The 23,234-nt window shown below is 39.6% G+C and overlaps 1 protein-coding gene across 6 annotated transcripts in view; it reads left to right on the forward strand.

Annotated features, from left to right (window-relative positions):
* Positions 1-23,234, forward strand: part of LOC124149538 (adhesion G protein-coupled receptor L2-like) — a 71,513-nt gene that overhangs the window by 34,993 nt on the left and 13,286 nt on the right. For all 6 annotated transcript variants that reach the window (XR_006863118.1, XM_046521210.2, XM_046521207.2 and 3 more), the window contains 7 exons: positions 203-258; positions 468-573; positions 754-866; positions 6,587-6,683; positions 6,882-7,050; positions 7,442-7,511; positions 12,600-12,666. Coding sequence is in view for 5 of the 6 variants with exons in the window: in XM_046521210.2 (XP_046377166.1) it covers positions 203-258; positions 468-573; positions 754-866; positions 6,587-6,683; positions 6,882-7,050; positions 7,442-7,511; positions 12,600-12,666 (678 nt within the window). In the remaining variant the exon portion in view is untranslated. The remainder of the gene's footprint in view (positions 1-202; positions 259-467; positions 574-753; positions 867-6,586; positions 6,684-6,881; positions 7,051-7,441; positions 7,512-12,599; positions 12,667-23,234) is intronic.

Below are 23,234 nucleotides of genomic sequence, written 5' to 3' on the forward strand. Positions count from 1 at the left end.
TTGGCGAGCTATATGTATTAGGGCATTCTCCAGTTCTAATTTATCTCTGCGGAAATCACAAACAAATCTACCCCGTGCTGTTAAAAGTTCGTTGTAGCTTATCTAGCTTTTTTGTCCAGAGGATGAACTGTGCGGGGTATCTACGAGGATTCCTTTGATGTAATATTTCTCATTCAAGTTTGTGTTTCTATATTTGTTTCAGACACCCCTCAATAATGCGGTGCACAAAGTGTGTGGCAGGTTCATTCCTATGGATGGGTAATTATAACATTTTATAGCTGTTTCGTGTCCAAAATGGTGGACTGCAGCATTCGTTCTATGTATAAAACGTTCATTTTACAGAAATGTCGACCTGTTGCCATGTTTTCATAGTGCACACCAAACAAAATCTTCGATTTCTATGATGCAGTTAATCTGGTATGAGCTGCGTGTGACCCTCCATTACACTATACCTTGTTTGTATCTAGAAGCAACACGAGTCGCTGGGTGTCTGACGGTTGCCAGCTGGTGGTGGACAGCAGTTGGGTTGTGTGTGAGTGTAACCGGCTCGGTCACATCGCAGTCCTCACAGTGGTACGTGCCTCAGGCCAGGGACTTATTTCTCTGTAATCAGCTTGCGGACCGCAGTCTCCTTAATAATCCTATAAACACCACAGTGAATGGATTAAATGAACGTTACGTTGTGTGAGTAAAGAGGGAGATCAAATAATGTGTATAGCTTCACAGTACTGGGTGACATCTTTACTTTTCCAGGAACAAATGTCTCCGAGAGCACAGCCGCTGTTCCTGACTGTGCTGAAAGCCGTGTGTTCAGTACCTCTGCTGGGGGCTCTGGTCATCGTCATTGTCGGGATCAAACGGAGAGCGTTAGTAAAGTCATCTTACCCATTTCCAGAAAAACTGACTGGCACATTCCTCTTGTAGGCTACTTCACTTTTAAGTATATCTAATGGCAAACATCCGTCTAGGACGCTACTTCATGTATTCGCAGTGCCGTACCTACCTCTAGGAAACTACCTCAAGAAGATGTAGTGACACATATTCATCTAGGAAGCTACTTCACGTCTATATAGTGACACACAAGTGTATAGGAAACTACCTCAAGAAGATGCAGTGACACATATTCATCTAGTAAGCTACTTCACGTCTATGTAGTGAAACACACGTATATAGGAAACTACCTCACGAAGATGCAGTGACACATATTCATCTAGGAAGCTACTTCACGTCTATTAGTGACACACACGTATATAGAAAACTACCTCACGAAGATGCAGTGACACATATTCATCTAGGAAGCTACTTCACGTCTATGTAGTGACACACAAGTATATAGGAAACTACCTCACGAAGATGCAGTGACACGTATTCATCTAGGAAGCTACTTCACGTCTATGTAGTGACACACACGTATATAGGAAACTACCTGACGAAGATGCAGTTACACATATTCATCTAGGAAGCTACTTCACGTCTATGTAGTGACACACAAGTATATAGGAAACTACCTCACGAAGATGCAGTGACACATATTCATCTAGGAAGCTACTTCACGTCTATGTAGTGACACACAAGTATATGGGAAACTACCTTAAGAAGATGCAGTGACACATATTCATCTAGTAAGCTACTTCACGTCTATGTAGTGACATACAAGTATATAGGAAACTACCTCACGAAGATGCAGTGACACATCTTCATCTAGGAAGCTACTTCACGTCTATGTAGTGACACACACGTATATAGAAAAATACCTCACGAAGATGCAGTGACACATATTCATCTAGGAAGCTACTTCACGTCTATGTAGTGACACACACGTATATAGGAAACTACTTCACGAAGATACAGTGACACATATTCATCTGAGGGGTATTTCACGTCTATGTAGTGACACACACGGATATAGGAAATAACCTGACGAAAATGCAGTGACACATATTCATCTAGGAAGCTACTTCACGTCTATGTAGTGACATACAAGTATATAGGAAACTACCTGACGAAGATGCAGTGACACATCTTCATCTAGGAAGCTACTTCACGTCTATGTAGTGACACACACATATATAGGAAACTACCTGACGAAGATGCAGTGACACATATTCATCTAGGAAGCTACTTCACGTCTATGTAGTAACACACACGTATATAGGAAATTACCTCACGAAGATGCAGTGACACATATTCATCTAAGAAGCTACTTCACGTCTATGTAGTATAACACACGTATATAGGAAACTACCTCACGAAGATGCAGTGACACATATATATCTAGGAAGCTACTTCACGTCTATGTAGTGACACACACGTATATAGGAAATTACCTCAAGAAGATGCAGTGACACATATTCATCTAAGAAGCTACTTCACGTCTATGTAGTATAACACACGTATATAGGAAACTACCTTACGAAGATGCAGTGACACATATTCATTTAGGAAGCTACTTCACGTCTATGTAGTAACACACATGTATATAGGAAACTACCTCACGAAGATGCAGTGACACATATTCATCTAGGAAGCTACTTCACGTCTATGTATGACACACACATATATAGGAAACTACTTCACGAAGATGCAGTGACACATATTCATCTAGGAAGCTACTTCACGTCTATGTAGTGACACACACATATATAGGAAACTACCTCACGAAGATGCAGTGACACATATTCATCTTGGAAGCTACTTCACGTCTATGTAGTAACAAACACGTATATAGGAAACTACCTGACGAAGATGCAGTGGCACATATTCATCTAGGAAGCTACTTCACGTCTATGTAGTGACACACACGTATATTGGAAATTACGTCAAGAAGATGCAGTGACACATATTCATCTAGGAAGCTACTTCACGTCTATGTAGTAACACACAAGTATATAGGAAACTACCTCACAAACATTCAGTGACACATATTCATCTTGGAAGCTACTTCACGTCTATGTAGTGACACACACGTATATAGGAAACTACCTGACGAAGATGCAGGGACACATATTCATCTAGGAAGCTACTTCACGTCTATGTAGTGACACACACGTATATAGGAAACTACTTCACGAAGATGCAGTGACACATAAGCATCTAGGAAGCTACTTCACGTCTATGTAGTAACACACAAGTATATAGGCAACTGCCTCATGAAGATGCAGTGACACATCTTCATCTAGGAAGCTACTTCACGTCTATGTAGTGACACACACGTATATAGGAAACTACTTCACGAAGATGCAGTGACACATATTCATCTAGGAAGCTACTTCACGTCTATGTATGACACACACGTATATAGGAAACTACTTCACGAAGATGCAGTGACACATATTCATCTAGGAAGCTACTTCACGTCTATTTAGTGACACACACATATATAGGAAACTACCTCAAGAAGATGCAGTGACACATATTCATCTAGGAAGCTACTTCACGTCTATGTAGTAACACACACGTATATAGGAAACTACCTGACGAAGATGCAGTGGCACATATTCATCTAGGAAGCTACTTCACGTCTATGTAGTGACACACACGTATATTGGAAATTACGTCAAGAAGATGCAGTGACACATATTCATCTAGGAAGCTACTTCACGTCTATGTAGTAACACACAAGTATATAGGAAACTACCTCACAAACATTCAGTGACACATATTCATCTTGGAAGCTACTTCACGTCTATGTAGTGACACACACGTATATAGGAAACTACCTCACGAAGATGCAGTGACACATATTCATCTAGGAAGCTACTTCACGTCTATGTAGTGGCACACACGTATATAGGAAACTACTTCACGAAGATGCAGTGACACATAAGCATCTAGGGAGCTACTTCACGTCTATGTAGTGACACACACGTATATAGGAAATAACCTGACGGAAATGCAGTGACACATCTTCATCTAGGAAGCTACTTCACGTCTATGTAGTGAAACACAAGTATATAGGAAACTACCCCACGAAGATGCAGTGACACATCTTCATCTAGGAAGCTACTTCACGTCTATGTAGTGACACACAAGTATATAGGAAACTACCTTAAGAAGATGCAGTGACACATATTCATCTTGGAAGCTACTTCACGTCTATGTAGTGACACACAAGTATATAGGAAACTACCTGACGAAGATGCAGTGACACATATTCATCTAGGAAGCTACTTCACGTCTATGTAGTGACACACACGTATATAGGAAACTACCTCACGAAGGTGCAGTGACACATATTCATCTAGGAAGCTACTTCACGTCTATGTAGTGACACACAAGTAAATAGGAAACTACCTCACAAACATGCAGTGACACATATTCATTTAGGAAGCTACTTCACGACTATGTAGTGACACACACGTATGTAGGAAACTACCTCACGAAGATGCAGTGACACATCTTCATCTAGGAAGCTATTTCACGTCTATGTAGTGACACACAAGTATGTAGGAAACTACCTCACGAAGATGCCGTGAGACATATTAATCTAGGAAGCTACTTCACGTCTATGTAGTGACACACACGTATATAGGAAACTACTTCACGAAGATGCAGTGACACATATTCATCTAGGAAGCTACTTCACGTCTATGTAGTGACACAAAAGTATATAGGAAACTACCTGACGAAGATGCAGTGACACATATTCATCTAGGAAGCTACTTCACGTCTACGTAGTGACACACACGTATATAGGAAACTACCTCACGAAGATGCAGTGACACATATTCATCTAGGAAGCTACTTCACGTCTACGTAGTGACACACACGTATATAGGAAACTACCTCACGAAGATGCAGTGACAAATATTCATCTAGGAAGCTACTTCACGTCTATGAAGTGACACACAAGTATATAGGAAATAACCTGACGGAAATGCAGTGACACATATTCATCTAGGAAGCTACTTCACGTCTATGTAGTGAACACAAGTATATAGGAAACTACCTGAGGAAGATGCAGTGACACATATTCATCTAGGAAGCTACTTCACGTCTATGTAGTGACACACAAGTATATAGGAAACTACCTCACGAAGATGCAGTGACACATATTCATCTAGGAAGCTACTTCACGTCTATGAAGTGACACACAAGTATATAGGAAACTACCTGACGAAGATGCAGTGACACATCTTCATCTAGGAAGCTACTTCACGTCTATATAGTGACACACAAGTATATAGGAAACTACCTCACGAAGATGCAGTGACACATATTCATCTAGGAAGCTACTTCACGTCTATGTAGTGACACACACGTATATAGGAAACTACTTCACGAAGATGCAGTGACACATATTCATCTAGGAAGCTACTTCACGTCTATGTAGTGACACACAAGTATATAGGAAACTACCTCACGAAGATGCAGTTACACATATTCATCTAGGAAGCTCCTTCACGTCTATGTAGTGACACACACGTATATAGGAAACTACCTTACGAAGATGCATTTCTCGCTACTCTAAAATATTCAAAGTTCTGTCTTGATGATGGTTTTCTAAATACATTTAAATGTCTGTATTTTTCACTTTGGGCTTCTTAACATTCAATGTCAAACCATACAGGCTGCTTCTGAATATAATTTCAGGAAAGAACCTTCATATGCAAGCCACAGTATCTAAAAATGTTTACTAAACAATCAATAGCATCATCAATATTATTATGTGAAGCGCCCATAAAATTACCAAGCATGATTTTTTTATGTTCATCATAACAAAACACTCATATTGAATTGTCACTCTTATCTTGATGCCATTTATATTTAACTCTATCATTATACTGTGATAACTCAACTATAGATTTAACACTACACTCGGAAGGTTAAAGAGTAGCTATAAGCGGTAGATGATCAGACGATGAGAAATTATACTGAAGTTGGTAATGCAGTTAAAGGAAAGCGAAGTGACACACATATAATCAGGTGTACTGTGGCCTTGGTGTCCAATATAAGTAAAATCTCCCGAACCATATAGTGACATATATACCTCTAGGAAATATCTTCCCATATATGAAATGGTGCAAATTACTTTGAGAGTCTGCTTCATGTATATGTAGTGACACATACACCTGGAGGACGCTACTTCACGAAGATGTCATGACACGGATTACTCTAGGTTGCCTCTTCACGGAGTTGCAGCAACATTTATGCTTCTGTGAAAGCAACTCCGCTTAGATGTAGGTTCACACATTCCTCTGGGGTGCTACTTCACGAAGATGTAGTTCAACGTAAAGATCGTTGACGCTACGAAGATATAGTGACACATATACATCTAGGAAGCTACTTCACTTTGATGGTATAGCACATATGCCTCTAGGACGCTACTTCATGAAGATATAATGACACAAATACGAAGCTACGTCCATGTAAAGACACTCGTACATCTAGGACGCTACTTCACGAAGATGTAGTGATATAGATCTTTCTGCTATCGTAAGTTTCCACAATAGTTGCTCCGTTATGTTGCTTAGTATGTACGAATATGTTAAACATACATGCCTGAAGTAAACATGGCGTTGGTTTACTGAATACACGTACTGCAAAATATTGCGCATGGAGCATACTGGTGGGTCATGTGTTGCAGGATGACGGGCTGCACTACCTTGTCTCTCAACGTATGCGGAGCCATCGCTGGTGCTTACGTGGTGTTTGCTGTAGCCATTGACATCACAAAGGATGAGGTATGTTCGTCAGGCCACAGGTAGCAAGACACTTCTCACACCATGTTTATATGTATATAATCATGTCGAACTGGGGATTCGAACCCAATTTGGACCCACGTGTTCCCGCATTGGCTTCCAAAACCAAAGTTGCATTCACATCAGTTGTATGGCACTCGTAGGGGGTGTGTAAAACTATATGTATTTTACCTTTTGCAGGGTTTCTGCATCGGCATCGCCGTTGCACTGCACTACCTCTTTACGGTGATGACTCTAGGGATGTTAGCTCAGACGGTCTATCAAGGTGTCATCTTTTACCGCCATCTCACCCTTCCTGTGGTACATACACCGAAGTGGCCCTACGTATGCCTCGTCCTGGCTGTGTGGGGTAAGTCACAACAGTATCCACGAGTCCCCTCCAGCCAGCTCCCAGCAATCCCCACCGACAAGCTCCCACTAGCCCCAACCAGCTCCCATCAGCCCCAACAAGTTCCCATCAATCCCCACTAGCCCCAACTTGCTCCCACCAGCCTCAAGTTGCTCCAGAACCAGCCCCAAGTTGCTCCAGAACCAGCCCCAAGTTGCTCCAAACCAGTCCCATCTAGGTCCTACCAGGCTCAACAAGCTCCCACCAATCCCAACCAGCCCCAACTTGCTCCCACCATCCCCAGCTAGGTCCCACAAGTCCCCACCAACCCCAACTAGTTGTTCCAGACATGTTTTACATGAGAAGTTGATATTGTTTATCGTAATTGTAATGTCAACATGTATCTTCCTAGTGGTTGGCGCCGGGATAGTGGCAGCAACAACACTGGTGGCTGGTCTTGATAGCTACAGCACAACACAGCTGTGAGTACATACTGTAACAGCACAACACAGCTCAGCTGTGAGGACATACCCATGATAGTTGCTAACGTACTGTTCCCAAAATATCATGAACATGTATTAATGAATCATTATCAAAATTATTTTCCCTAAAATGTTCCGTGTGGTGTACAAAATTGAAAAATAATTTAACTTCGTTCTTTTCTGAGATTGCATGGATGAAAGCAAATTGTTCGCTTTTTGTAGCTTCAACGTGGTGTTACTTCTACTTATTGCGTAAACTTGCTTTGAACATAAAACAAATCATATAAATGTTAGTAATTGCCTACTTTGACATAACGACATCCATGTAATTACATCAACGTTAGTTCCTGGCCTACTGTAAAGGAACAACGCAGGTCAAAGTACATACACGTTAGTTACTGACCTATTGTAAAGGAACAACGCAGGTCAAAGTACAAACACGTTAGTTACTGACTTACTGTAAAGGAACAACGCAGGTCAAAGTACATACAAGTTAGTTACTGACCTACTGTAAAGGAACAACGCAGGTCAAAGTACAAACACGTTAGTTACTGACCTACTGTAAAGGAACAACGCAGGTCAAAGTACATACACGTTAGTTACTGACCTATTGTAAAGGAACAACGCAGGACAAAGTACATACACGTTAACTACAGACCTGCTGTAAAGGAACAACGCAGGTCAAAGTACATACACGTTAGTTACTGACCTACTGTACAGGAACAACGCAGGTCAAAGTACATACACGTTAGTTACTGACCTACTGTAAAGGAACAACGCAGGTCAAAATACATACACGTTAGTTACTGGCCTACTGTAAAGGAACAACAGATGTTAAAGTACATACACGTTATTTACTGACCTACTGTAAAGGAACAACGCAGAGGTAAGTACATACACGTTAGTTACTGACCCACTGTAAAGGAACAACGCAGGTCAAAGTACATATACGTTAGTTACCGACCGCCTGCAAAGGAATATCGCAGGTCAAAGTACATACACGTTTGTTACTAACCTACTGTAAAGGAACAACGCAGGTCAAAGTACATACACGTTAGTTACTGACCCACTGTAAAGGAATATCGCAGGTCAAAGTACATACACGTTAGTAACTGACCTACTGTAAAGGAACAACGAAGGTCAAAGTACATACACGTTAGTTACTGACCTACTGTAAAGGAACAACGCAGAGGTAAATACATACACGTTAGTTACTAACCTACTGTAAAGGAACAATGCTGAGGTAAGAACATACACAATAGTTAAGGACCTACTGTAAAGGAACAACGCAGAGGTAAGTACATATACGTTAGTTACTGACCTACTGTAAAGGAACAATGCAGAGGTAAGTACATACACGCTAGTTACTGACCTACTGTAAAGGAACAATGCAGAGGTAAGTACATACACGTTAGTTACTGACCTACTGTAAAGGAACAACACAGCTATAAGTACATACACGTAAGTTACTGGCCTACTGTAAAGGAATATCGCAGCTATAAGTACATACACGTTAGTTACTGACCTACTGTGGAGGAACAATTCAAAGGTAAGTAAATACACGTTAGTTACTGGCCTACTGTAAAGGAACAATGCAGAGGTAAGTACATACACGTTAGTTACTGACCTACTGTAAAGGAACAACGCAGAGGAAAGTACATACACGTTAGTTACTGACCTGCTGTAAAGGAACAACGCAGAGGTAAATACATACACGTTAGTTACTGACCTACTGTAAAGGAACAATGCAGAGGTAAGTACATACACGTTAATTACTGACCTACTGTAAAAGAACAATACAGAGATAAGTACATACACGTTAGTTACTGACCTACTGTAAAGGAACAATGCAGAGGTAAGTACATACACGTTTGTTACTGACCTACTGTAAAGGAACAACGCAAAGGTAAGTACATACACGTTTGTTACTGACCTACTGTAAAGGAACAACGCAGAGGTAAATACATACACGTTTGTTACTGACCTACTGTAAAGGAACAACGCAAAGGTAAGTACATACACGTTTGTTACTGACCTACTGTAAAGGAACAACGCAGAGGTAAATACATACACGTTAGTTACTGACCTACTGTAAAGGAACAACGCAGAGGTAAGTAAATACACGTTAGTTAATGACCTACTGTAAAGGAACAATGCAGAGGTAAGTACATACACGTAAGTTACTGACCTACTGTAAAGGAACAATGCAGAGGTAAGTACATACACGTTAGTTACTGACCTACTGTAAAGGAACAACGCAGAGGTAAGTAAAAACACGTTAGTTACTGACCTACTGTAAAGGAACAATGCAGAGGTAAGTACATATACGTTAGTTACTGACCTACTGTAAAAGAACAATGCAGAGGTAAGTACATACACGTAAGTTACTGACCTACTGTAAAAGAACAACGCAGAGGTAAGTACATACACGTTAGTTACTGACCTACTGTAAAGGAACAACGCAGAGGTAAGTAAAAACACGTTAGTTACTGACCTACTGTAAAGGAACAATGCAGAGGTAAGTACATATACGTTAGTTACTGACCTACTGTAAAAGAACAATACAGAGATAAGTACATACACGTAAGTTACTGACCTACTGTAAAAGAACAATGCAGAGGTAAGTACATACACGTTAGTTACTGACCTACTGTAAAGGAACAACGCAGAGGTAAGTACAAACACGTTAGTTACTGACCTACTGTAAAGGAACAACGCAGAGGTAAGTACAAACACGTTAGTTACTGACCTACTGTAAAGGAACAATGCAGAGGTAAGTACATACATGTAATTACTGACCCACTGTAAAGGAACAACGCAGGTCAAAGTATATACACGTTAGTTTTTAACCTACTGTAAAGGAACAACACAGTTATAAGTACATACACGTTAGTTACTGAGCTACTGTAAAGGAACAACGCAGAGGTAAGTACATATACGTTAGTTACTGACCCACTGTAAAGGAACAATGCAGAGGTAAGTACATACACGTTAGTTACTGACCTACTGTAAAAGAACAACGCAGCTATAAGTACATACACGTTATTTACTGACCTACTGTAAAGGAACAACGCAGCTATAAGTACATACACGTTAGTTACTGACCTACTGTAAAGGAACAACGCAGCTATAAGTACATACACGTTAGTTACTGACCTACTGTAAAGGAACAACGCAGCTATAAGTACATACACGTTAGTTACTGACCTACTGTAAAGGAACAACGCAGCTATAAGTACATACACGTTAGTTACTGAGCTACTGTAAAGGAACAACGCAGCTATAAGTACATACACGTTAGTTACTGGCCTACTGTAAAGGAACAATGCAGAGGTAAGTACATACACGTTAGTTACTGACCTATTGTAAAGGACAAAGCAGAGGTAAGTACATACACGTTAGTTACTGAGCTATTGTAAAGGAACAACGCAGCTATAAGTACATACACGTTAGTTACTGACCTGCTGTGAAGGAACAATGCAAAGGTAAGTAAATACACGTTAGTTACTGGCCTACTGTAAAGGAACAATGCAGAGGTAAGTACATACACGTTAGTTACTGAGCTACTGTAAAGGAACAACGCAGAGGTAAGTACATACACGTTAGTTACTGACCTACTGTAAAAGAACAATGCAGAGATAAGTACATACACGTTAGTTACTGACCTGCTGTAAAGGAACAATGCAGAGGTAAGTATATACACGTTAGTTAATGACCTACTGTAAAGGAACAACGCAGAGGTAAATACATACACGTTAGTTACTAACCTACTGTAAAGAAACAATGCTGAGGTAAGAACATACACAATAGTTACGGACCTACTGTAAAGGAACAACGCAGAGGTAAGTACATATACGTTAGTTACTGACCTACTGTAAAGGAACAATGCAGAGGTAAGTACATACACGTTAGTTACTGACCTACTGTAAAGGAACAATGCAGAGGTAAGTACATACACGTTAGTTACTGACCTACTGTAAAGGAACAACACAGCTATAAGTACATACACGTAAGTTACTGGCCTACTGTAAAGGAATATCGCAGCTATAAGTACATACACGTTAGTTACTGACCTACTGTGGAGGAACAATGCAGAGGTAAGTACATACACAATAGTTAAGGACCTACTGTGGAGGAACAATGCAAAGGTAAGTAAATACGCGTTAGTTACTGGCCTACTGTAAAGGAACAATGCAGAGGTAAGTACATACACGTTAGTTACTGACCTACTGTAAAGGAACAACGCAGAGGTAAGTACATACACGTTAGTTACTGACCTACTGTAAAAGAACAATACAGAGATAAGTACATACACGTTAATTACTGACCTACTGTAAAGGAACAACGCAGAGGTAAATACATACACGTTAGTTACTGACCTACTGTAAAGGAACAACGCAGAGGTAAGTACATACACGTTAATTACTGACCTACTGTAAAAGAACAATACAGAGATAAGTACATACACGTTAGTTACTGACCTACTGTAAAGGAACAATGCAGAGGTAAGTACATACACGTTAGTTACTGAGCTACTGTAAAGGAACAACGCAGAGGTAAGTACATATACGTTAGTTACTGACCCACTGTAAAGGAACAATGCAGAGGTAAGTACATACACGTTAGTTACTGACCTACTGTAAAAGAACAACGCAGCTATAAGTACATACACGTTATTTACTGACCTACTGTAAAGGAACAACGCAGCTATAAGTACATACACGTTAGTTACTGACCTACTGTAAAGGAACAACGCAGCTATAAGTACATACACGTTAGTTACTGACCTACTGTAAAGGAACAACGCAGCTATAAGTACATACACGTTAGTTACTGACCTACTGTAAAGGAACAACGCAGCTATAAGTACATACACGTTAGTTACTGACCTACTGTAAAGGAACAAGAGGCGCGTACATTCATTACATCCTTCACTGTTCCATTGTTAGGGTTGTCTTGTGTGTTTGCAGAGTTGAAAATGTGTTCAGTCCGGACAGATATAGTTAAAGTTGACGCCTGAAACACAGCGTGCGTTATTTGTAGGACTGTTGCATCACACTTGCCTCAACTGTCCTTCCCGTATTCCAGATGCTGGGTCAACACGAAAAGAGACGCAGCCTTATCGTTACTGGGCACTACCGCGACGGCACTACTGGTAAGGTGGTCGTAAATGGGTCCTGGCACTCTTTACATATATACTCGATATGCCCGTCATCTTAACGATGTCCCGCGCACGGCAAGATTAAGAAAGGTCTGTCCCATTTCAATCCAAATTCCTCTCTCAACATCCGACCTCTGCCTCCGCCGTGAATCTCCGCCTTGTAACTTGAGTAGTATAGGTAATGGGGGTTCTGCCGCAACTCCACTGGAGCAGGATTCATATACCTATACTGCTACTACAGGAGGAATTTTTTATGCCAAAATGATGATGCGATTTAATGATAGTCATGAGATTAAGTTAAATTGGCTCTAGGTGGAGTCAATGATATAAATTTTTATAGGTAATGATGGTTCTGGACCACTACCAATACCTGGGGCCAATCATTGCTTTAGATGAGTCTAAATGGTAATAAAAATATTCTTTATTATTTTTATCGATAAAGCGATATTCAACATTTTTATTAAGTTCTTCGTTCATTTTACTAGGAGACCAGACTATATAACTACACTCTTTTTGTAAATTGATAAGAAACAATTGATAACCGTATTTGGTTGGTTTGGCATCACTGATATAATAAAAACCTTGTGGTAATTCTTTCCATTGAATAGCTTTCTCCATTATTATATATTTATGTTAGCATTTGTCTAAATGTAATCACACGATAGTAAACAATCTATTTTTAATCTCCAACCAGTTCTTTGGTTTTGGCACGGAATAATTGACGCGCTTGTTGCCTCCCCTCTTCTATGAACTTTTTTTTCTCGTCTTCGCTAATACCACTGGTCTTACGAGATTTTGATCGAATCTCCTGCTTCATTTTATTGTATTTGTTGAGCTCCGACAGCACTAAACGAAACTCATCCTCGGATATCTTACAATCGGCCATTGCTGTCGAAATATGATCCTCAATGCTGTTCAACTTTGCTTCGGCGAGTATCCGAATACTATCGTGTTTTAATGCTTTCTTTTGTAACCTACGAGAAATGAATTTTATCGCTATTCCTGCCAGTCCTGAGACTCCAGCGGTTATTTCCATGCCGAGCACGATAGGCGCGGCGATTATAGTTGATAGTAAACCGATACCCGCTACACCGAGTCCCATGCCAGATACTACAAGAGCGGTGTCAACTCCGTCAAGAGCATTCACGGCTCTGCGATACTTTTTATACAATCCAAGTCTCAACTCCCTATCCTTCTCTATTCGACGTTTTATGTCGCTTATTTGATGTAATCGAAATCCATCAACAGTTTCCATCTTTTCAAATGCTTCACCGAGCGCCGGATATAAACTCATAGTGTATATTACGATCATATAATAGTCTTTAATTGGTCTTGCTTAAATGTTTTGAGACTATACATCAATCTTATCAAATGTATATTATACGGCAAGAATATCTTAGAAAGAGAAATGCTGTCACTTTTAATAATTTGGACCCCCTCGAGGGTTGCAACGGGCGATGCTCCGATATGAATAATACTGCAACGTTGACGCTCGTGATTCTTGAACCATTTAATCGATAGACCTGGTAATATTTCAAAGGCATCTTCCGGTGCATCTCCGAACAAGACTTCAATAATAAGCGTAGAAAGATTAGGTATTGCACTCAAGTTATCTTTAATATCTTCGAATTCAGTAACCAAATTTAAACTAATGTTTTTTAAGGCCGGACGACTATATATCATATGACCTGGATCATCTGGCAGGGGAGTGACCAACACACTTTTTCGTTTTGACGGGATATAAGCCGCGAGTACGATGCCACTATTTATTATCTTAATTAAATTATGTCCCTTACCCATCATCACATAAGGTGGGATAATGACGATATTCAGTAGCCACTCGATGTTTGCTTCAACCATAGTCCATTTATTATCGTCGTTGCGAGTAATATTGTACGAAGTGTTTTTAAGGAGTCTACTAACATCGACATCGCTTAAATCTCCTAGATTACCCGTGAATGTGACTTCTTTCCGCTTGTATACATTATCGTGTAAGTGTAAAGCGTATAACTTACCATTGTAACCGGGTTTATCAAATCCTTCTGTGTCTCCGAGATCGGAAAGCGCAATTGTATTACATTGTCTTACTGTTCCAGGGCCTGATGCATCAACCATTATTTTTAATATGGAGTGTTACACTTAAGTATCCTATATGTACAGGTTGATGTTTTACATCTAATACAGAAATTTTGAGGTCTGAAATAATACCACGCTTCAATTTTTTATATTGTAATAACGAGAATGATTCCGTTCTACCGCTATTATATTTTTCATTTTTCACTGGAACACTTCTGAGTAGAGTTGAAGGACTTTCTAGTTGAATATTATCCGTCGTGCTTATTTGATCAAGATGGATGAACAACTCTTTATAGGGAACTAAATCGGGCAATGTATTTCCATGTTGTGTTTCGTTAGAACTTATAATTTTAAGCTCAAATCCAAGTGTAATTCCTAAGTATGGGATAAGAATTACACCATTTTCTCCAGTGTCGATTTTCAGCATCCCATTCGATTCATTTTGTGAGAGACTAATTCCATTAGGCTTAAAAATTTCATCATTGAGTGAGCATACGCTGTAATACCCATCAGGTATAGTAATGTATTTGTCAGGAGCATCTTCATCTAATATATGTATCCTATTATTAATTTTCGCAGCACTTATATTGGTCCACAGTGGGTAATACGTTACATCGCATAGAGCGACTTCGAGTTGTCCATCCGAGTTATCGATAGTACGAAGCAGTTGAATAGACTGACCATTTGTTATTCCCAGGAGTGTAACATACATATCAAATATACAATGATACTATATCATAACTTAAATATGGAATTAACCATTATTTTTAATATGGAGTGTTACACTTAAGTATCCTATATGTACAGGTTGATGTTTTACATCTAATACAGAAATTTTGAGGTCTGAAATAATACCCCGCTTCAATTTTTTATATTGTAATGTTGAGAAAGATTCCGTTCTACCACTATTATATTTTTCATCTTTAACTGGAACACATCTGAGTAGAGTTGAAGGACTTTCTTGTTGAATATTATCCGTTGTACTGATCTGATCAAGATGGATGCACAACTCTTTATAGGGAACTAAATCGGGTAATGCATATACAGTCACTGTTTTTTTAGGTGGTAATACTACTGACTGTCCAAATCCAAGTGTAATTGCTAAGTTCTCGTCAATAATTATACCTGTTTTTCCAGTGTATATTTTCACTGTCCCATTCGACTCATTTTGTGTGATACTTATTCCATTAGACTTAAAATTTTCATCATTGAGTGAGCATACGCTGTAATACCCATCAGGTATAATAATGAGTTTTTCACTACCCCTGTTTTCACCTGGTATAATCATCTTATTATTTCTTCTTGCAGCACTTATATTGGTCCACCGTTGGTAATACGTTACATCGCATAGAGCTACTTCGAGTTGTCCATCCGAGTTATCGATAGTATGAAGCAGTTCAATAGACTGACCATTTGTTATTCCAGGTAGTGTAACATACATATTAAATATACAATGATACTATATCATAACTTAAATATGAAATCGAGATACATTACTAATCAATCGATTATAGTAACTGCCTCTGGTGCTGAATTTTTCGTTAAATTCCCAGATATCTTTGAAAAGTACAGGGTCACGGCAACTAGCGATAAAATGGTGCACGATTGGTTTCACAATCCGATGCAATTTTGGCAGAATCAGTTAAACTTTGCCAAATGGTGTGCCACAACGGGATGTGGCGTATCTGTTAATGCTCCAGGATTTATGCTAAATAAGTCTGTTTTATTATTTCACGTGTATTATCAGATTAGACGTATACTTAAAGAAATTAATGCTCCATTACCGCAGGATCGAGCGTGGAATTCCACAAATAATAATTATGATAGGTCCGCGTATGAGCGTATTTGTAATGAATTTAATGTTTCTACGAGTAAAGATTGGCGCATTAAAGGAGCAAACCATGGTCTAGGTGTTCCGTACAGCGGACAAAGAACTGTTAAAGAAGTCAGCGATGATTTAGTTAAAAAAAACTCATCAACCATTCGATCCATTTAAATTCTTACAGAAAGACAATCTTTTTGTAAGATTGCATAATCTTAATCATGGCTGGGAACTTTCGAGTAACGATTGGAGAGGTTCCCTTATGAGTTTTAAGGGTGGTTTGGCTTATATTGTTACAAAATTTATACAAATGAACGATACCGCAAACGCTTGGAATGAATTTCTTAATGATAAAACAGAAAATAATTTTACTAACCCAGGAGTTGTAAGATTTAATGAATCGATAAGAACTTATGTATGGGCAATTCTCGGTGCACAATCGCAAACACGAAAATCCATTATCGGTACTGGGACGGCGCTCGATGCACAAAAACAGTTTGTCGCAAACGTGGAGGACGCCATTAATTCACCAGTTGACATACCATCGTCTATAAAGCGTTTTCAAGATGCATTACAGTACGCTCAATCCAAAGTGGACTTCGTTTATGCGCCGGGACTATACATGTCTCCGAGTAATATGGAACTTAAGATCGGTCAAGTGATAGGCTATAATAATAAAATTGTTATCGCTACCGATCAACAAAAACCAGGTATAAATTCAGATATTAACGTCGAATTAATAACGCAAACGATCACGGGCGAAAAGGGAATAGTCAAGCCGCAAACACCAACTATCGCTCAACCATCTACTAACGCACAAGTGCCACCGCATATTGAGGCTAAAAATCAACAACATATCGATGAAAAAACAGCGCTCGTAGTGGGTGGAGTCTCGGTTGGCTTACTCATGATTTGGTGGTTAAATAGTTCTTAGCGAATACGTACAACAGCCCTGCAATTGCTACGATCAACCCCAACAAGTTTTGACTAAGCCAAGTGGTGGTCTTAGCTAATAAATTCAATAGCCAGGAAACAACACTCCCTATTATACCGGGAAGTGCGACCGCGGCTTTCTCAGCGAGCTTTCCCAGTGCTGAACCTAATGCTTTTAAATGCTTTTTTATCCACTCTTTTATACCATTTTTATCGTTGGGCGGTGTACCTCCACCTGTACTGCCACCTGTTAACGAGAGAGTCAAAGTCGATATAATAAATCCCAACGCGGTTAAAATACTGGCAATGGTTATTCCCTGTTCTCTGAACAATGTTTTAATTTTATCGGCCAGTGTAGTGTCATCGTTGAGGACTTGATCGATAGTTTCTCGAATACGACTGATTTGCGAACGAAGTGCCTTTCTATTACTGGAAGCAGCTTCGAGGCGGGCCGATCTTTCGTCTTCTAAGTTACGTAATCTTTCCGCTACGCGGCGTCTACTGAACTCATCGCCCGCCTGTTCGAGTTTTGTTTTCTCTTGAGCTATATGCTTGTCGATTTCGGATATCTTGGCTATATTATTGATGAGTTCTCCCCGCATTGTTCGCATTGCCTTGTCAAGACCTCGTAATTCCCTAATACTGAACTCTGAGTATGGTGATACACTGACCGTGGAATTATCGTAATAGGTATCTAAGATTTCTCCGAGTCCGTTCGTGGCCACGTTAGAGGCTGCTTCCAAATCATCTGTATTACCGAGTTCAGTACGCACGGTTCGAAGAACCTTAGTAGTCTTCGCGGGAAGTTTTGCTCGTCCGTATTCTACAAAACCTAATTTATCACGAACAAACTCGCGGCTATGTTTACCAGCTATAGTAGACAAGGCTAGGGGCTTACGAGTACTATAATGCATAAGATCAATATCCGGAGCGCCACGCAGTCGCAATATTCCTTTACCATCTAGCTTAAACTTTGAATAGTCACGACCTATTGGGATAACATAATTTTTATCATCTTTTAATGCATCGTAATAATCATTGACGGTTGATTGTAAAATTTCATCGTTAAGATTCGTGCCACCAAAGTTGGTTTCATCAGTACCCTCTTCGTTTGAGTTATCAAAGTCATCAAATGTACTTAGATCTAATTCATTATGTTCAAAATTAGCCATTTTTATATTAAACATAGGGTACATAATTTCAATATAAACAATGTCTTCGCAATACGGACGCAAGTTAAACCCCTATCGTAGACTTCGACATCCATTAGGGGTCAAAGCAATTCGTCAGTCTGTAACTATAACTAATAACCCTAGTACCATAGATCAGAATCAAACGCTTCTGGTTCGCTTTCCTAATCTCGGCGCACACGATGTGTTAGTTCCGGGAACTGTCCGACTAGCATTTACGATTAGTTTGACTTCTACAGACGTTAACAGGGAGCTCGTTCAGAACATAGGTCGTGCTATCGTTAAGAAAATCGCCATTAAAATTAGCGGTAATGAGGTTTTGAGTATCGATGATAGCGATGTATACTATTGCTACATGGATCTCTGGAGAACGGATAAAGAGCGGGAAAACTTACAGTACCAAGGTATTTGTAATAAGAACACATTGAGACTGCGCGTGGGTGCTGAAAATGGTGTTGATACCAACGAAAAAGATAAGGCCGTTGCCGACGCATTAGGTAACAGATTCTATGTTCCCTTAGACTTTGAATTACTAGATTCCCACATGCCCTTTTATCAAGCATCCCTAGGCGATAGGTTAGAATACGAACTCACTTTTAATGACTACGGTAGAGTAATCAGATCTGCTAATGATGATGCTAGCTATTCCATTGACAATATATCGCTGGAGTACGATATGATAACGGATCCCGAATTAGCCAGACAAATTCATAACCAGTATACCGGAAGTTTAGCCATTTTGTACGATCGCGTGCTGCGACACCGAAAGATCACGAGGGACAAAAAAGATACGATGTGGAATATCAATCTAAACGTCCCCACGAGGTCGCTGAAGGGTATTTTAATGTTGTTCGAGGACCCCTCCGATGCGTTTAAAAGAAATACCGAGAAGTTTTACAATCCCAAGATTACAAAAGTAGAATTGACTATCGAGGGCATTCCTAATCAACTATATAGCCAAGGAATGCTAGCGTATCACCAGTGGGATGAGATTAAAAAACTTCCTTCTATAAAACGTTCTCCGGAAGTTAACGCAGTCGTGAAAGATCTGTCTCTCGGGAGTGTATCGATGGGCGAATACCTCACAACGAAGTACGCGCTATGGCTCGACATGCGAACAACGGACGATGACCAATTACACGGCAGTGGGAGGAGAATAGAAAATGCTAGCGAGGGTGCCACCATACAGATAACGAAGCTTCAGGAAGCGGCTGGTAAATTAAACATATATTTGTACGTGATTATGGATGCGCAACTTAATATACAGAATGGGAGATTCGTGCAAGCAATCTATTGATAATCTTTTACCTAAAGATCCGCACTGCGCTATCATATGCGGGCAAACGGGCTGCGGAAAAACAGCTTTTATTCTAGATATTTTACAAAGTCAATATCGGGACGTTTTCGATCATATCATTATTCTGTGCCCGACTATAAGCGTTAATAAAACATACCTATCGAGAGATTGGGTAATGAATGACGACGGGGTACACAGAGTCGATCCGGGCGATCGTTTACAAGACTGTCTCCGAGTATGTCACGAAAAATACAAAGGAGAATCGACCCTTTTCGTAATAGACGATTGCAGCGCGAGTAAAGAACTCACAAAAGAGAAAGATATGCTTTCCTATTTAGCATTCTCCGGTCGGCATACTCAACATAGCGTTTGGGTACTTACTCAAAAATACAACTCTGTCCTGAAAGATCTCAGAGAGCAGACCAAATGGGTAGCGCTTTTTCATTGCAAAGATCGAGATTCATTCGAGGAATGTTTACGCGAAAATGATGTCATTTATACCAAGGGGGAACGAGACAAAGTCAGAAAAGTGTTAGCGGCAACGAAGCACTGTAAACTCGTATTAAAAACCGATCAACCAGCTGCTTATGCAATTGCTTAGCAAAATGTAGCAAATATATAGCAAAATTATAGCAAATTGTAGCAAAATTGTGGCAAAAATGTAGCAAATTGTAGCAAAATGTGGCCAAATTATAGTAAAAATTAGATAAATTGAACATTAGCGGTTAATATGACATAATGTGGTTCGAAATCCTCATTCTTTCACAACAGTTCATTATTACGGGATGTATTGGATATGTCATATTATATTATGTTAGACTTAAATATCTCCTTAGGTATTACATTATGGAATGCGACGAACTCATCGAACAAATGCTCAAAGAATCTGATGCAGATCAACATGCTGATAATCTTTAGATAAACATAGAGAAAGACTTGCCGCTTTGGTAGCCGGTGGAAAATGTTCCCAATATTTGGGAGAAAATTATACCATCGAAAAAATAGATAACATGACCGACGAAGAGATTAAAAAACTGTACGCTCATTACGAGTCTAGACTGGGAGCTACCATGACTAAAACGATAGGGTCTTCTATATTACAACTATACACAGCCGTAGCTAGTACGTTTCTCCCCATCCCGGCAGAACATCGCCTGTATTTATGCGAATCTCTCGAGAAAGACCCATTCATCGAACATGCTATAAGCGCAGTGAGCTGTGAGTTTTATCATAGATACGGAATGTTCTTAGCTCCGTTCACCACAGCTTTAATAACGGCTAGGTATTGTCAATTTAAACATACGTGCCCACTTAATAATATAAATGGAGACACAGGTGACACAACAGATTGTGAGCGAGGAACCACAGATTGTGGAAACGCAACAACAGATTGCGGAACAACAAGTGAATGAGGAACCACCACCAGTGAATGAGAAAACAAAAAAACAACCCAGAGTTACTAAGAACCCCAAAAAAATAGCTGCAGGAAGAAAGGGAGGGCTGGCGCGCAAAGCGAAATTAATAAATAATTCAAATATTAATCCTATTAAAACATGGGCACTAGTAGGAGTTGCTGGTATAGCGGTTGTATGGTTCTTTTATAAGTCCGGAGAAGAGAAAACGTCACCCCCGCCGCAACAACAAGTTCAATTAGAGGTTAGTCCTCATATAATGCTATAAGAAGCATGACTACTCCAGCTACAGACGGTAAAATGTTGGTAAACGCGACGTATCATTCAGCGGTGGTCACCGGCTTGGCCATTGGCTATGCCCGTATGGTTAAAATGATTACTAAAGCCACACCTCCCAAGCTAGATTTTAATGGATATGACATACCAATGATGGTTCTGGATATTGGATTAGCTATGGCAACGAAGGATATGCTCATCAAACAAGGACTTATCCCGGAAGACATAATGAAGTAATTAAACATTTGAATATTTATATTCATATAAACATTTGAATATTTTATATGGCATCAATTGCGATGATGGTCGGTGGAGCTGTTGTTAATGCTCTAGCTTTTTCGGGGAGTAATTTTTTATTTTCTAGTATGAGAGGTTCGGAGCAGAAAAGACATAATAAAGCTTTAGAACAATACCAAGCAGCCCAGTTACAATATACACAGCAGAGAATGAAGAGATTAGACTTTATTCATGAACAACTGATTAAGGAAGGACATTCAATTCAAACGTTTAAGGATGTTGAATCTGCCATGCACGAATACTTCCTCGTTTATGGGAAAAAACTAGACCCAATACCAAGACCAACAATGAGTCAGTTTTATACACCGTCAGAGGAACAAAAGAACCGAGAGGTCACATTTATCATGTTGGGATTGACTTCTGTATTGATTTTCAGCTATACCATGCATAAGTCGGAGTGACAGCTGTGGCTATGAATAATCAATATCTCACAGTGTAACTGTGATTTGCATTTAGACAAATGATATGATAGATGTATATACCATGAATAACTGCAAGTTTACACTCATGGGAAAGACTACCCTTTGTAACCGGCGCTGTGTTGATTTTTTTTACTGCGGGATACACAACTATTACATCAGGCGCGGAAACATCAACTATACGTGTTCTGTATGCGGGATAGGGGTCAAAGGTCGTTATTGTTTATGCAAGGAACACGGTGCTGATAGGGTCAGGAACCAGATTATTTATGCTAGGAAGAGAGATTACATCAATGAGAGGAATAGGTTGGGGAGAATATGTATTTAGATATATGAAAACAACCAATTAGACATTTGTCTCATTTTGCATATACCATTCAACCACAATGGTTTTTGTCAGAGAATTAAAAGCTATGGCAAAGCAAAGTGGACTGCGTGGATATTCTCGTATGAGAAAAGCTGAATTGATTGATTTACTCGGTTTGGAATACAACAGACCCCAGACTGTTAGAGAACTCAAAGTTCGAGCGAGAAACAGTGGGCTGAGAGGTTATTCTCGAATGAGAAGAGCTGAATTGATCGCTTTACTAGATAATAATCAACCTATTGATAATGATATTCAACATAATAATGATAATGATAATCAACATGATAATGATGTTGAGAATCAACAACAAGAATTAATATTTGTACCCACATCCGCCGGCGTTGGTAAATATCTAAGAGGTTGGAAGATGGATATCAATTCCAACATGGATGTTAACGATATTAAGCCCATCATATCGAGTAAAATTAATGAGGAATTAGATGATTTACATAGTATAAAATACCAGCTGACGA

This window comes from Haliotis rufescens, unplaced genomic scaffold, assembly GCF_023055435.1.
Source record: "Haliotis rufescens isolate VD_foot unplaced genomic scaffold, xgHalRufe1.0.p SCAF_4, whole genome shotgun sequence".
Classification (NCBI taxonomy): Eukaryota; Metazoa; Mollusca; class Gastropoda; order Lepetellida; family Haliotidae; genus Haliotis; species Haliotis rufescens.